At 35.6% G+C, this 16,368-nt stretch overlaps 1 protein-coding gene across 2 annotated transcripts in view; it reads left to right on the plus strand.

The window, feature by feature from the left end:
- Positions 1–4,864, plus strand: part of CDH2 (cadherin 2) — a 245,577-nt gene extending 240,713 nt beyond the window's left edge. For both annotated transcript variants that reach the window (XM_066246179.1, XM_066246180.1), the window contains exon 16: positions 3,478–4,864. In XM_066246179.1, the coding sequence (XP_066102276.1) occupies positions 3,478–3,684 (207 nt within the window). In that variant the 3' untranslated portion in view covers positions 3,685–4,864. The remainder of the gene's footprint in view (positions 1–3,477) is intronic.
- The last annotated feature ends 11,504 nt before the right edge of the window (positions 4,865–16,368 follow it).

The following is a 16,368-nucleotide window of genomic DNA, read 5'->3' on the forward strand; positions in this document are numbered from 1 at the left end:
TGAAGCAAGCACACACTCTTATAGATTTATTTGAACTTCGGTGGGGAGAGAGAGCACAAGCTCTGAGTTTGTAAATTTGTCAACAGTATGTCACACATCATGTGAAAAGAGGCCCACGCCTAAGAATAAAGGAATCCTTTAGAGTGGAATAGAAGGTTCTGTGGCCCACCAGATTTCTTTCGCACATTCATTCACTCTGGTGGCATGCCTGTCACCGTCAGTTTCTCAGGACTTAACTATGATCTTTTTAGAATTACCAAAATAGCACCCAGAATTTTATAATCCCTCATCCAAAAGAGTTCTTTTTTTATTGACTGATAATAAACCGTGCTATCCAGGTGGAAGGGATTGAAAGTACTAAGCTTCAGCATGGAAAGATGGCTTGCCTAAGAAATTCTTGAAAAGTTCCATGGTGTCTGCCTTTTTGTAATTATTAAAATCTGAGACTGATGCTCCAGCATAACACCGTGATTTCTAATAGATGTCACGGCTATAATCTTAAAGAGGAAGGGAAGGTGAGAGGGAGAGAGAGAGGGAGGGAGGAAGGGAGGGAGGAGAGGGGGAGGGAGAAAGAGAGGGAGAGAATATAGATTCAATTAACTATCATAGTGATCAGAAAGCCATGGCCGGGACAAAATAAAATTTTAAAGAAAGAAATACTTTTGAGAATCTTAATTATGGAACTATATTAACACAAGTGTTATATTTATTTTAAAGAATTAGGTGGCTTAGACACTTGATGAAAAGTCTCTGGTCCTTGAACACACCAGCAATGACCAGACAGCTTCTAGTGTTTATACTTAGGTCACAGTAAACAGGGGCCATCACTTTCCCCCACACTGATTCCAGACAAACTTGATGCCCTGCCATTGACTCTTCAGAGCTAATTTTACTCTAAACCTTTCCATGTTTCCAGTTCGGAGCTGACACCTTACGGGCTGAGCAGGGCTCTCTCTCTATGTATTTCCACTTAAAATTTAAATTATGATAAGCAGATGACCCAAACACAGTGCTGTTGACTTTTGTCTCAGTTGTTTATATGATAAAGCAGTCATAATTAAAACATATATTTGTCTTCATAGGTTCATTCTTCTTGTCAGGAATTTCTTTTATTTTTCTTTATTTTCCTTTAGCTCTTTCATGGGATCTGTTTTGATATGGACCCAAGTTTAGTTAGTGCTGAACTGAAGGAATCATCTTTTGCTTACTTTTTCAGTGGTTAGAATTTGCAGGGAAAAAGAGAGGGACTCATGCTAGCATGTGAATATGAACTCCAGGAGAGCATTAAGGGGATGCAGGTAGCTTATTAATGGCTGTGCCTCCCACTAAGCACAACACATTACAATGTATATACTCTAGAAATGAGTTTTGAATTGAATAAACAAGTGCAAACAAAATGAATGAGGGTGCATTCTTTGGCTACTGCAAGCCTAGCTACAATAACTAACGATCCAAAGTATTTGTTGACTTACTATAACAAAGACTTACTCCTTTTACATGTTAATTGTTGGCCTGCAGTAGCTGCATCCCTGGGTTCTTATGCATTTCAGGATCTAGGCAGAAAGAATACTCCTTTCTGGGGCAGGCCATTCTCCTGGCAGAGGAGGAAAGGAGAGAGGTCTACTGGAACCAGTTAGCTAGAACTCCTGAAGAGTCTCCTCTATACTGCTGCTTACATTTTAATGGTCAACACCAGTTCCCTAGCTAAACTTGAGGTGGGTTGGGGAAGTATTCTCTGGCTCCAGAGAGGCACTTGTGGTCGTGTGGGCATGTGTTCTGCCTACAGGAAAGGATTGTGAATCATTGAGGACAGTCTACCACAAAAGAAAATTAGAAATGTTGAAAAATTATAGTTTGTGGTTCTCAGTCTTAACGGAATTGCCCTGTAGTTTATTCTATAAATATGATAAAAGGAATTTTCATCTAGAACTATTTTTTTATATACATTGAAATAGTTTCATTGAAGACTTACTTTATTTTATTTTACACAGGTGGTTCTTGGTCACAGTATGTAACCTGACATGAGGAAAAGTGGTGTTTCATTAAAGGGTTAAGATTGTTGGTTAGACAGACTTGGGGAGGGAAAACTGGTCATGTGTACTCCTCTCTCTTGTCCTTGATTGAAGTCAAGCAACTGCCATTTTGTTTCTCAGATTATGTTTTCACATTTTTTTTTTCAAATTCCAAAGCAGGATTTTTTTCTCAAAACTTAAAGGTGTTGTTTTTTTTTTTAAAACAAACGAACTAATATTCATCTGACTATGGTGAGCTCTTGGGTCCCTGCATTCCACTTGTCTTCAAAATAATGTCATTGTTATTAAAGTAGCAGATGAGGAAAAGAAGTTTGCAGAACTTAGCCGAGTTCCCACAGTTAATATGGTGTTAAGCTGAAGTGTCAACCCAGCTTCTAATTTCTTAACCACTACACATAATGTCTCTAACCTTAATTTTTATGCTTTTTCCCTTTCTCTTCTTTGTAAATAAATGAACACATAAAACCACATATATGTACTCATAAAATACATGTGTATTGGGAGGGTTGATCTAAAATAGGACAGCCCTTGATGTCTTGAATAAGTGAGATCAGCATAAGCCCATCAGCATTTAAAAACCAGAGCTGTGGAAAAAAAGAATGATTTTTTGGAGACTAATATTGGTATATCTTGGAATACTAGAATGGAACTGGGGAAAAAAGTAGAGAAAACACAAACAGGACCTACTATTAAATCCATAAAGTTTTTGTAGTGCATAATTATGAATTCATTGCAGATATATGAATTATACATGAAAATATTTTGTAAGAGTTAAGTTTACAGATAATTTCATTGATTGGGTTTTTTTTTAATGCTTTGTAGGAGCAGAATTTTAGATCAACAGAATTCCCTTCTCCCCAACTAATATTCACAACAGTGTACAGATATTAGAGTGTGGCTTCTGGGGCCTGTGGGAGCTAGAAGTCACTGTACTTTAACAAATAATACCTGCTCACAATTTATTGATTAATTTTACACTGTATGTTTTGTTAAGATTATAATTGACTTTTAATAGTAATTTGTCTTATATTGTAATCACATCTGGCCTTGTCTTCATTCTTCCTTTGATAGCCTTACAAATTCAAGGAGAACTCCTAGTTCTCAGTGTTAGTCTGAAGTTTTTGTTTTGTTTGTTTTGTTTCCAGTATCCTGATGACTTTTGCCTGGACTTTCTCTGGTTAACCACCTCCCGTTGAATATCTTGATCTCACTGAACTAAACTCCTTAAGGGGTCTTTCTTTATAGAGGAAAGACACAAGTTAATTTTTGTCTAATTTTGAAACATGACGATAACCTCCGTTTCCATGTGTGTGGAAATGTTGTGGTCTGCACGTAGAAACTTACAAACAAGTATTTACGGTAATACCATGAGACCAGTAGGATCTGCTTGTGGATTTGCTAGTTATAACTCTCCCTTCATTCCTTCTTTCTTTCCAAATTGTAGGGCCTCAAAGCTGCTGACAACGACCCCACAGCTCCACCTTATGACTCCCTCTTAGTCTTTGACTATGAAGGCAGTGGCTCCACGGCTGGGTCCTTGAGCTCCCTTAACTCCTCCAGTAGCGGTGGCGAGCAGGACTATGACTACCTGAACGACTGGGGGCCCCGCTTCAAGAAACTCGCTGACATGTATGGTGGAGGTGATGACTGAACTTCAGGGTGAACTTGATTTTTGGACAAGTACAAACAATTTCAACTGATATTCCCAAAAAGCATTCAGAAGCTAGGCTTTAACTTTGTAGTCTACTAGCACAGTGCTTGCTGTAGGCTTGGGCATAGGCTGCAAATCAATTTGGGCTCAGAGGGAATATCAGTGATCCAATACTGTTTGGAAAAAACACTGAGCTCAGTTACACTTGAATTTTACAGTACAGAAGCACTGGGATTTTATGTGCCTTTTTGTACCTTTTTCAGATTGGAATTAGTTTTATGTTTAAGGCTTTAATGGTACTGATTTCTGAAATGATGAATAAAAGACAAAATATTTTGTGGCGGGAGCAGTAAGTTAAACCATGATAAGCTTCAACACGCTTTTGTTACATTGCATTTGCTTTTATTAAAACATGGAATTAAACAAACAAAAACAAGAACTCATGGAGCGATTTTATTATCTTGGGGGATGACACCATGAGATTGGAAAATGTACATTACTTCTACTTTTAGACTTTAGTTTTTTTTTTTCCCACTAAAATCTTAAAACTTACGCAGCTGGTTGCAAATAAAGGGAGTTTTCATATCACCAATTTGTAGCAAAATTTGAATTTTTTCATAAACTAGAGTGTTAGACACATTTTGGTCTTAATCCATGTACACTTTTTTATTTACTGTATTTTTTTCACTTCACTGTAAAAATGGTATGTGTACATAATGTTTTATTGGCATAGTCTATGGAGAAGTACAGAAACTTCAGAACATGTGTATGTATTATTTGGACAATGGATTCAGGTTTTTGCATGTTTATATCTTTCGTTATGGATAAAGTATTTACAAACAAAGTGACATTTGATTCAATTGTTGAGCTGTAGTTAGATACTCAATTTTTAATTTTTTTATTATTTTTTTTAATTTTCTTTTTGTTTTTGTTTGGGGAGGGAGAAAGTTCTTAGCACAAATGTTTTACATAATTTGTACCAAAAAAAAAAAAAAAGGAAGAAGAAGAAAGGAAAGGGTGGCCTGACACTGGTGGTACTAGGAAGTGTGTGTTTTTAAAAAAATGAAAAAAAAGCTTTTAAACTGGAGAGACTTCTGACAACAGCTTTGCCTCTGTATTGTGTACCAGAATATAAATGAACACCCCAGCATTCTGAATAAAATGCTAATTTTGGATCTGGTGACTGGTTTGAACTTTTTTTTTTCTACCTGAGCTGCTTTGAATGTTTCAAAAGCCTGAGTACTAGCGTTTCATTGAGAACAACAGTACAAAAATTTGTATTTCTTCTTGCACTGTGTATTCACTGTTGAGCCTTTAGCACAACAGCTGTGCCCAGTGAGCAACAGAGAGGAGCAAGGTAGACTTTCTCATTCTCCTGGAAGACAAACAGCATGGAAGTGGTCAGGAATAGACTGTACTGGCGGAGGTATACCAATCACATCCTTAACTTCAGGGAACTTGGTGTGATTCTTAATAACACTTACGCTTTAATTCCTTTCTGCTCATTGTTATGGTTACACTGACTCTAACGGGCCTTTCTCCTTAGTGCGCCAGCAAAAGAAAACCTCAGTAAAAAGTTATCCATAGGACTGGCCCTGAGAACAGCAGTGGACACCTGCAATTCTCGGGCAATTCTCACTGAAGCCACTGTTTTATGTACTTAGTGAAATATACTTTGGTTTGACTGCCTTTCATTTGTTGACCATTTTTTCCCACTTTTATTGAGGTATAATTGATAAACAATAATATATATACTAAGGTGTGGAATGTGATGATTTGATTTATGTATGCATTATGAAGTAATTTGCACAATCGTGTTAAGACATCCATCACCTCACATAGTTACCTTTGTGTGTAAGTGTGTGTGTGTGTGTGTAGTTGTGTGGTGAGAACACTTTAGATCTACTCTATATAAATTTTCATTGTACAATATAGTATTTGCTTGACATAAGTCACAGAGAACAAAAAAGGTGATCTTAATAAATTTTTTGAAATTGTTTATGTGTCTTACTATGATTCATAAGTACATTTTAAGAGACTTGAAGATATTCTCACTGTATTTTTATAACTGCTTTGTAATCATCATTATAGCATATATTCTTATACAGTACAGTTTGAAAAACATTTATTTACACAATATACCTACTCTAATTAGCACCAGTATTTTGTGTTACTTTCCTGATAATTGAATGCCAACACTTGCCTCTGGGAATTTCCATAATGAAACTTACTAAATTAACTCATCGTAATAGTCTTTTCTGAAATGTATTCCTAGACTCTGCCTCCATGAGGCTGTACATCCAAATGAAAACAACTATATTTTTAAATTCAAACATTGCAATATTTAAAATTTTCATCACTTCAACACTTCCAATAACTTTCTTGTAGTTGATGTACACCCACAGACTATATCTAATATCGTAAGCAATCATAATAACCATTCTATATATAGTGCTCACAAAAATTAGGATATATTTTATCGCTTCATATTCTTATTGAAAAAATCTAAGTTTTGTGAGCAGTATATAATCAGTATGTGTAAACACTAATATTTTTCAAACCTACCTTTCTTTTGTATAAGTACTACATGACTCTATTGTGAAACACTTTTCAAAGCCCCTGCCCTGCTGTTTGAAGAGCTTCTGTTAACTATGTGATATATATAATTTACAGTCTTTCTTAATATGCTCTTTTACACACACATTTCTATAAAGATTTCATTTTATTTACATGAAAATGGGATTGCATGTGATACATTTTCTGTAACTGCCTTTTTCACTAGGCATGTGTCTTGGATATTTGACATATTAGTATAAATACACACATACATTTGGCCCCTTCAGACCATAAGATACACAAATATCTCCATGACCTCTTTCTTCCCACTGTGGTGGGTTGCCATGAGCAAACATGGATTGCAGGGTATATCATTCTTTTTATTTGCTACATAATATTCCTTAATATGGATGTATAGTTAATTTAACTATACCCTAAATAGTTTGTTTTTTTCCAACTTTTTCTACTACTTGAAACAATGCTACAGTTAACATTTCTGTTTGCATGGGGGTATTTCGCTAAATGGCTAGGGACAAGATTGCTGGATTAAAGAATGTGGAGAGAGGTTAATTAAATATGGCTGAAATTATAATGTTTTTCTGTTACTTCTCAAAGTGCCATTTAACTAGAAGATGAGGCTTTCTAAAAGCCCACCACTTCCTCCTTTGGCAAAAGGATTTCATGCAGCTTAAAATAGTAACCACAAAATGTAAGACAATCTAGCCAGTGCCTTATTTTTTTCCTGTGGAAGTTAGCTTTTTAGTCAGGCCACAGTACTAGTTTCAAGTACTCTGCGAAATGACTATCACCATGCAATAAAATAAAACCTTGAAAACGATTTATGAGTGTGGTTTATGGATCCCATCCAAAATTGAGTTTTCCCAAGTCGTTCGGGATCTCTTCTGCAACATTGCCAATTAAAAAAAAAAAAAAAACATGTAAAATAGGCTATTACCTATGATAAATGTATATGCATTTTAAATTTTAATGAGCCATAGCCAAATTGTCCTAAAGTCTGCACCAATTGACACTTCCATCAACACTATACAAAAAATCTATACACGCTCATCCTCAACAATCTTGGGCATTACATGTTTAAATGTTTTGCTAATATGATGAGCAACAAAAGATACCTCATGCTAATTATGGCTTTCTTGATTGCTAATGAGATGAATTGGTGATTTTTTTCTTGTTTATTAACCATTTATGTTTCTTTAAATTGTCTATTTTAATTTCCCTACTGAATTACTTGGCTTTTCCAATTCATTAGTAAGAACTCATTATATGCGGTTTTTTTCCCCTGGTTGTTTGCTAATCTTGTAAATTTATCTGTGGTGTTTTTGTCTTACTGAAATTTTTGTTTGAAGTGGTTTACTAGTCAGTATTTTTAACTCTAGATTTTTGAGGTCTCCCCACCTTCAATTTATGCAATTATCCTAAAATGTTTTCTGTTTTTTTTGTTTTAGATTCATTTAGGTCTTTATTTCACCTGGAAATTATTTTGTGTGAGGTAGAAGTATAACTTGTATAAAAATTTCTAGATATATGGTCTGTTTTCCAAACAGTGCTTGATAAAAAGTCAAAACATAACCCAACCATGTGAAATACCACATTGATCATATACACCCCTCCTGTATAAATGTATGTTTATTTTTAGATCACTTTTTCTATTACAGTGATTTTTTATATTTAATTCTTGCACAATACTAGATTGTTATACTAGAATATCAGTTCTAACTAGCCATTTCTCACACTGTTCTTCTAATAAAATTTTCTTATATTCTTTTTTGAAATTTAATTTTGTGCATTAATTTTAGAAACATTTCATCAAGTTCTGTAACAAATTTATTGAAAATCGTATTTTTGTGAAAAGTTAATAGCTTCACCTATTATCACATCTAATATTATATTCTCACTTTCCATAACATATATTCACTTTCATTGAGTTTAATTGAACATCTTATTTCATTACACTTGCTTAATAATTTTCATCGCTAGTATGAGTGGGCCTACTTTTCACAGCACTTTTTGAGTGACTTTTTACTGCTTACTGAACATTTATCGACTTTTATTATCTTATTTTACTCTTGCACTACTTGTAATAGCTTTTTGGTGATCCTCTTGTATTTTCCTGACAGATAATCATGACTGCAAATACTGATGGGGTTTTTTTTCCTGCTTTCCAAGATTAATATTGAGTTTATTTCTTGTGTGTTTACTAATAATGTGGATCATAGGCATTTAATTGTTTCTGGTCATTGCAGAAAGGTTTTATATATTTTACTATTATATATAACATTTACTATAGGTATATATTTTATGGTATATCTAACTTACTTTGAGATTTGATAACTATACATGTTGCATTTTATAAAATGCATTTTCTTCATCTACAGAGATGATAAAATATTAACTTATTAATATAGTTTATGCCATTAGATTTTCTAATATTGAATAAAACATTTTGTAATAAAACATCCTTGGTCATAATGTTATTTTGTGGGCATCTAATACATTTGATTTGCTGCTATTTTACTTAGGAATTTAAAATTCTATGTGATTTTTATGTCCTTTTCTGTTTTTTTCTCTATTCTTGCTCAATTTTAGTCTGAGATTTATGCTGGCCTCAAATAAAAAATTATGAAGACTATCATTTATTTGTGTGATTTGGACTTGTTCATATAAAATGGGATTGATTATCTATTCATAAAAGTTTGCTAGATTTCTATAATTTTACTAGCGTGGGGATATGTACTCCCCAGTAGAAATTTGTATATTAAGCTATTATGCTTTTTTTTTTTTACCAACTTTCACATTTTACATCTCTTTGAAAATATTGTCTATTTGATTTAGCTTTTAAAAGTTTACCATAGAGCCTGACCAGGTGGTGGCACAGTGGATAGAGCATCAGACTGGGACGCGGAGGACCAGGTTCAAGATCCTGAGGTCGCCAGTTTGAGCGCGGGTTCATCTGGTTTGAGCAAGGCTCACCAGATTGAGTCCAAGGTCGCTGGCTCAAGCAAGGTGTCACTCGGTCTGCTGTAGCTCTCCCCCCCTCACCCCGTCAAGGCACATATGATAAAGCAATCAATGAACAACTAAAGTACCCAGTGAAGAACTGATGCTTCTTATCTCTCTCTCTTCCTGTCTGTCCCTCTCTCTGACTCTCTCTCTTTGTCACACACACTAAAAAAGTTTAGCATAGAAAGTAGCATATAGTATTTTAAAATTTGTGTTATATCTTAAGTAGTTTCCTTTTTTTCTTCAGCATAGTTCAGTGTCTATTGTTCTAGTAAAAGAACTAGCTTTTTGATTTATGAATCTAGCATATTTATTCATTTGGTTATAGGGTTCACATTTTTCTACAACTGTTACTTTGGTTTTTAAATTACCTGTTTATTTATTTTTGATTGATCAGTTTCTGAGAGATTGACTAACATATTCCATTAGCTTTTTCCTTTATTTTTTGTTTCTTTTTTTAAAAAAATTATTGAAAATATTGGGGTGACATTTGTTAATAAAAGTATACAGGCTGCAGGTGCACAATTCTACAGTACTTCATCTGTAGCTTGTATCGTGTGTTCACCTCCAAGTCAAATCTCCGTCACCATCTGTCCCCCTCCACCCTCCTTCACCTTCCCCCATCTCCTTTCCCTCCTACAGTCCCCAAACTCATCCTGTGTCTAAGCTTTCTTTCCCAGTATATTTTGGATTTGTGAATTTCCAGGCCATGTTGGGACATGTTTAAAACTAGTTTGGATTGTAGCTTTTGTCAATAAGAAATATCTTGCTTGACAACTAACTATCAGTGTTTGGAGCTCTAAATTCCACTTTGTCTGATACTGCTATTTGTATAACAATACCTGTCTTATTATTTGGGGGGTAATATTTGCCTTATACAGCTCAGATCATTTCTTTATTGTTAAGGATTTTAAAAATAATTTTACTTCTTATATCTTTGTAAACAATATATAAATTAAAATTTTATTTTCACTGTTATTTTCAAATAGGCAGTATGACACAGGATTGGCCAAAATATCTTTCTTGATAATGATTTGGTTTTTGCAATTCACTGTCCTTGCAATCAGTAGCTTCCAACCATGTGATTCTAGAGGTGACCTCCGGGTACTGGGGATATGAGGAGACTCTCGCTGCTGTTCTCTTGTTCTTCAGGGTATCAGAATGTGAGCTGACCTCGATAGCAGAAAAGGTACTAAGAAGTCAGGTCACCTTCATCTCTCATTTTTAGCATGTAGCTTTACAATTGTTCATTAAAAATCTATCTTTTCTTTTTCTCATTGGGAGAATAAAAGTATCATTTTAATATTCAAAGAAAATACTGGAAGACCTAAAAGATTGATATTATCTTGAACTGTCCCCTTTAACTCAGACAAAATGGTAGAGAATACAAATATAAAATACCTAACAGTTGTAATACTACCACATGCTCAACAAGAATGAAGGAACAAAAACCTGGAAAAATATCAGTTGATTCTCTACTTTTAAGAGGGCATTTTGAGGGGGAAAGCAGCAAAATCATTTCTCTCTCTTTTTCCTGATTACAGTAAACTTTACACTCACCATAGATAGATACGATGTACTTTCTGATTAATCTTTAAAGCTTCTGTAACATTGGTAATAAAAACTCACATACCATTATTTTTTAATTCTGTTTGTTAGCCAATCTGGTTTAGAGTTCAGTGGGTAAGAAAAGATGCCAGGCCTGATCTGTGGTGGCACAGTGGATAAAGCGTTGACCTGGAAATGCTGAGGTTGCCAGTTCGAAACCCTGGGCTTGCCTGGTCAAGGCACATATGGAGTTGATGCTTCCTGCTCCTCCCCCTTTCTCTCTCTCTCTCTCTCTCTCTCTCTCTCTCTCTCTCTCCTTTCTAAAATTAATAAATAAAATAAAATAACAAGAAAAGATGCCATCGCAGTGGCTATTATGAGTTTGGGGGTATTATTTATAGATTTAAACAAATTCAAATTTTCTTCATTTTTTTTTTTTACAACAAATGATTATATTACCTAGAGGGACAACTTAAAGTTTGAGAATATATTTACTCCTTATAAATTTTTTAACAAAATATAAGTCCATATAAGAAGTATGATACTGGTTATTTGAAGTTTCTACTCTTAGGTGTGGGGTGAGGAAGGGTGGAGCAAATCTCTTGAAACACTTCTGTGAATCAGAAACATGATGGCGAATATTTTGGGGGTTTTCTATTACTCTAATATGAATTTAATATATTGGGTTCATTTATTTAGTTTTTAATTTTGAACATACTGACTTCAAGAATAATTTTTAAGGTATTTATATGTTCAGGAATGCATGGTGGATTTAATTATTACGAGGGTGCCAGTCAGTCAGCTTCTACAACAACTTGTTTCTTGATCTTTGTCTGAAACTAACATACTTTGAACAAGAAACCTCAAATTTAAGAACGTTTACTTTTACCTTGTATGTTAAGACATAACATATATCAGTAATAATTTGTTTTTCAGTTCCTATGATGTGGGAAAGAGAGTTCGCATAGTACAATTTTAGAGTTTGCTATTTTTTTATAAAAGAGTTTTTCATTGTGTATGGTTAGGACATTTATTGTACTAACATTGGGGATCGGAGGAGAAATATGTCTATTGGATAAAAATATTTTCTAATTTAGTTTATTTTAAATTTAATGATTTCTATATTTGGGGGGGCTACTTGAGACTATTTTAATAATGTTTTTCTTGTTTCATTAGGTATTTCTTTCTTCCTGTTTTAACTTTTTTTCTTCTGTAAGTATCAATAAAGGTTTTAAGAATCATGTACTGAAAGAGAATTCTTTCCTTTGCCCCAGGGTTTTTCCACCTTCTCTGCTTAGCTCATATCACTGCACTAAGATCTCTGCGCTTTGGGCGTGATACGAACTGAATCAATGCCCTGTCTTCCCAGGCCCCATATGAACATTATACATTGAAGTTAACTTCTTTTGTGTTTGGAGAAAACATGACCACAAAGATTTTATTGAACTCAAATTGTTTCTAAGTTCAAGTAAATCCATACACACACATTCAATAACTTGAATAGATTTTCATAATGCTTTCTTCCTATTTGTAAACACTGTTCTGTTCAACATATTAGCTCATTTAATTACCCTATTTATCACACTTTTTTTTAGGCGAGAGGAGGGGAGATAGTGAGACAGATTCCTACATATGCCCTGACCAGGATCCACCTGGCAACCCCTGTTTGAGGCTGATGCTCAAATCAACTGACCTATTTTTAGCACCTGAGGTTGATGTGCTCCAACAGAACTATCCTCAGCACCCAGGGCCACACTGGAACCAGTCGAGCCACTGGATGCAGGAGGGGAAGAGAGAGAGAGAGAACGGGAAGAGAAAGGTGGAAGAAGCAGATGATTATTTCTCCTGTGTGCCCTGACTGGGAATTGAACCTGGGAAATCCATACGCTGGGCCGATGCTCTATTCACTGAGCAACTGGTCAGGGTCTCATCACTTCTAATAAACATTTTCCCCATGTTTTAAACAATTCTAAGACCAAAAAGCATTATACAATTATTGAGTGACTTCCAGCCTGGTGGCATGGTGCCACCAGGTGTGAAAACTTCACCTTGATGTTTTTGGGTCAGAGTGCCTTTGAATCTAGGAGATATGTATTAAGGTACATAAGGTCACTTTTATTTTCCCCCATTTCTTTAGATGGAGAGGTCAGAGCAGAAGCTACATGGCTTGTCCACTAACACTCAGCTAGTGAGTGGCAGAGCCAAACTTAAAGCCCAACTGTCTGGCTTCCGAGCCTCCATTTATCTCTCACTCAGCCGCAGCTGACGCTGGCTGAAAATCCACAGGGCTGAGTGAACCAAGGAAAAAGTAGCTCATTGCACACTTTGATTTATATTAGGTTGTATCATATAGGATTGCCATTTTTGGATGTCAGTCAAATGTTCAATTTATATAGGTAGTTAAAATTTTGTCATTTCAACCTAAATGTATACAATAAATCATTTACCGTATTTTACAAGGAAACATACATATCCTATAATACACTGAGCACATTAGTAAAGATGCATGTGGGAGGGAAGGAAATCGGAGGCTCCATGATGAGTGGGAAGTTTTTTGTTGTTTTTTTAAAATTGTATAGCTTCTGATATTCACTGAGTCTTTTCCTCTCACTGCCACAGCAAGACTGGTACATTCCTAGCATTCTTCTTCTTCAGTCTCTCCGTGGTCCCAGGCAGACAGCGCTGTGTTCTGTTGACTCAGGGCCTAGAGAACTGCTTAAAGCATCCCCTATCATCCCCTGTCAACTGTCTCCTTATTCACACAGCCAGTAAGACCCACCTGCCATCCCTGGCCTAAACGTTTCATTTTCTAGTTGTAAGCTGAACAATTTTGGAAATCAAAGTAGCATTTCCAGGCTCTGGGGAAACATTTAGTCTGCTAGCAGAAACTCCTATTCTCCTCCACTAAGAAAGATGAATCTTTTATTCTGTTTCTTTATCCAACATAGTTGGTTTGTTTTCCCAATACACTGACTTGTGGCCTGCCAGGGCATTGCAACCACCTCAGATGCCTGGAGGAGAAACTAGACTTTACCAGAAGGCACAGACTGGCATGATTCTTTCTGAATTCATATCCTGTTTCTGCTCTTTCATGGTTGTATAACCTTCAATAATTGCTTTAGTCTCTCGGTGTCCTTGTCTATAAAGTAGAGATATGTCACATAGCCACTCTGAGGACAATGCCTGTGACCTGGAACACGCTAAGCACACCTTAAATGTTAGCTGTTATTATTAAGGCATGATCGTACAATATTTGTTTACATACCCAGATCCTTTTCTACAGGCATATCTCAGAGATATTGCGGATTTGGTTTCAGACCACCACAGCAAAGCACCTATTGCGAAAAAGCAAGTCGAAATCTTTCGCTGGTGGAGGATCTTGCCTTCAATTTGTAGGACACGCAACACCTGTGGGGCACAATAAAGCAAAGCACAATAATACAAGGCAGGCCTGTAATTTAGAAAAGAAAAAAATGTTTTCACTCTTGATAAGCTTTTCCACTTTAACTTTCAGTGGAATCTCTTATTTCTTTTTTTGTATTTTTCTGAAGTTAGAAGCGGGGAGGCATCAGCCAGACTCCTACATATGCCTGACCGGGATCCACCCAGCATGCCCACCAGGGGGTGATACTCTGCCCATCCAGGGCATTGCTTCATTGTAGCCAGAGCCATTCTAGCACCCGAGGTGGAGGCCATGGAGCCATCCTCAGCACTTGGGCCAACTTTGCTCCAATGGAGCCTTGGCTGCGGGAGGGGAAGAGAGAGAGAGGAAGGAGAGGGGGAGAGGTGGAGAAGCATATGAGTGCTTCTCCTGTGTGCCTTGGAAGGAAATCTAACCTGGGACTTCCACATGCTGGGCCAGCGCTCTACTGCTGAGCCAACAGACCAGGGCCAGAATCTTTTATTTCTTCCAAAATGATTGACAAGGTTCAGTTGGAAGTTTCATAAGAACTTTACAATTCTATAACACATATTCTTTTTGCCCTTCCAATGTGTACACTTACCTTGATAAGAAACGTTCTTTTACCTCTTTTAGTTGAAGAAAATATTAGTATTAATTTTCTGCAGTCTATATTTTAAACTCTTACCATGGTTAAAAGCAGGATTAAATATATTTTATATGATGTATTGAACCCTAATGGTCTAGCTCACCGAAGTAAAATATACTGCTCACAAAAACTAGAGGACATTTCAAAATAAATATGAAATGATAAAAAAAAGCATTTGATTTTTTCTTATTAAACATGAACATTAGAAAAGCAAACGACAAGTCAAAGAAAGTTGTTCGGTTATGCAAATGGGATGCAAAACCAACTTTTATTTCATTGGTGAAAATTCACTATACAAAAGCCGAAACTACTGGAGTATCTGCACATTCCCTGATCCCCTAATTTTTGTGAGCAGTGTGGTATGAGATTCCAGGCCCCACTGACCAGAATGAGTCAATGCCTGTCAGCTTTGCTTCCTTAGATTTCCAGTTCTGCAAGAACATCCGAGATTATCCAGGAAAGTCAAAACTACAGAAATTCTAAAAATTGACTAAATTGCCTGGAAATGATAGATCCTAAAGAGATCAAACTTTATTACTGTAGAGATTTTCCCTGCAGGCTTGGGCATGAAAAAATTCAGACTTAATAACTCAGCTCTGTGAGCAGAATCATCTATTTTAGGTTGGCTCACCTAATTTTAAGTCCACTTTCTAATATTTTGCTTCTTAATAGTACCATTCTTCTTAAATTCTTTGACGGCATGCGTGAGAATCTTTCAAAAATTAGGTCATCATGCAACATTAAACTGTAATAGCAGAATGTACAGGGCAAAGAAGCAAATATATCAAATTACTTTTTGTTAATCATGATTACATTTTTTACAAGAGCTTACTGCTAATATCACCCAGTTTATTAAATCACTCAGCACAACTGAAGAATGTCAAATGAGATCATTGATGTCAAGATATGTTATACATTGTACAGAATGGTATAGTGTTAAGTTCCAAATATTTAGTTAATAAGTCAGAAAGCTAAATGTCAGGACTGTCATAAAAAAAATACCACTTAGACTGAAGCCTCAAATATGTATATCTCTTTTGGTACTGATAACTAGAACTTAGCTGTCCAGATCTAACAGATGATCCAGCCCAGAGAAACAAGATTAAAATAGAGCTATTAGTTTGTCCTTTTGTTTGTTTGCTTGGTGATTTTTATTTTCTCAAATAATGTTTTTGTAAATATGACTTATTAATGGTGAGATAAAATTAATAAATGATGTGACAGAACAATTCCTTGTCCTTTGATGGACACTGTCTTTATTGCCTCTACATGTTAAGTTGATTCTTCTATTGTCAAACCATAATTAGACTGACTACATTAGTCCTCCAGGTAGAAAATGCAATATAAAAACAAGTCATGAAATTCTAAAAAATAGAGGAGCCATAATCTGAGCCAAGGAGACTGATGTCACTCATTCGTCTCAAGCATAGCTACTCAGATGAGCATTAAACAAAACTATTCCCAAATCAAACACAAGAATATCAAAGAGCTAGCAAGTGTTCTTTTATAA

The sequence above is a fragment of the Saccopteryx bilineata genome, chromosome 11 (genome assembly GCF_036850765.1).
Source record: "Saccopteryx bilineata isolate mSacBil1 chromosome 11, mSacBil1_pri_phased_curated, whole genome shotgun sequence".
In the NCBI taxonomy this organism is placed as follows: Eukaryota; Metazoa; Chordata; class Mammalia; order Chiroptera; family Emballonuridae; genus Saccopteryx; species Saccopteryx bilineata.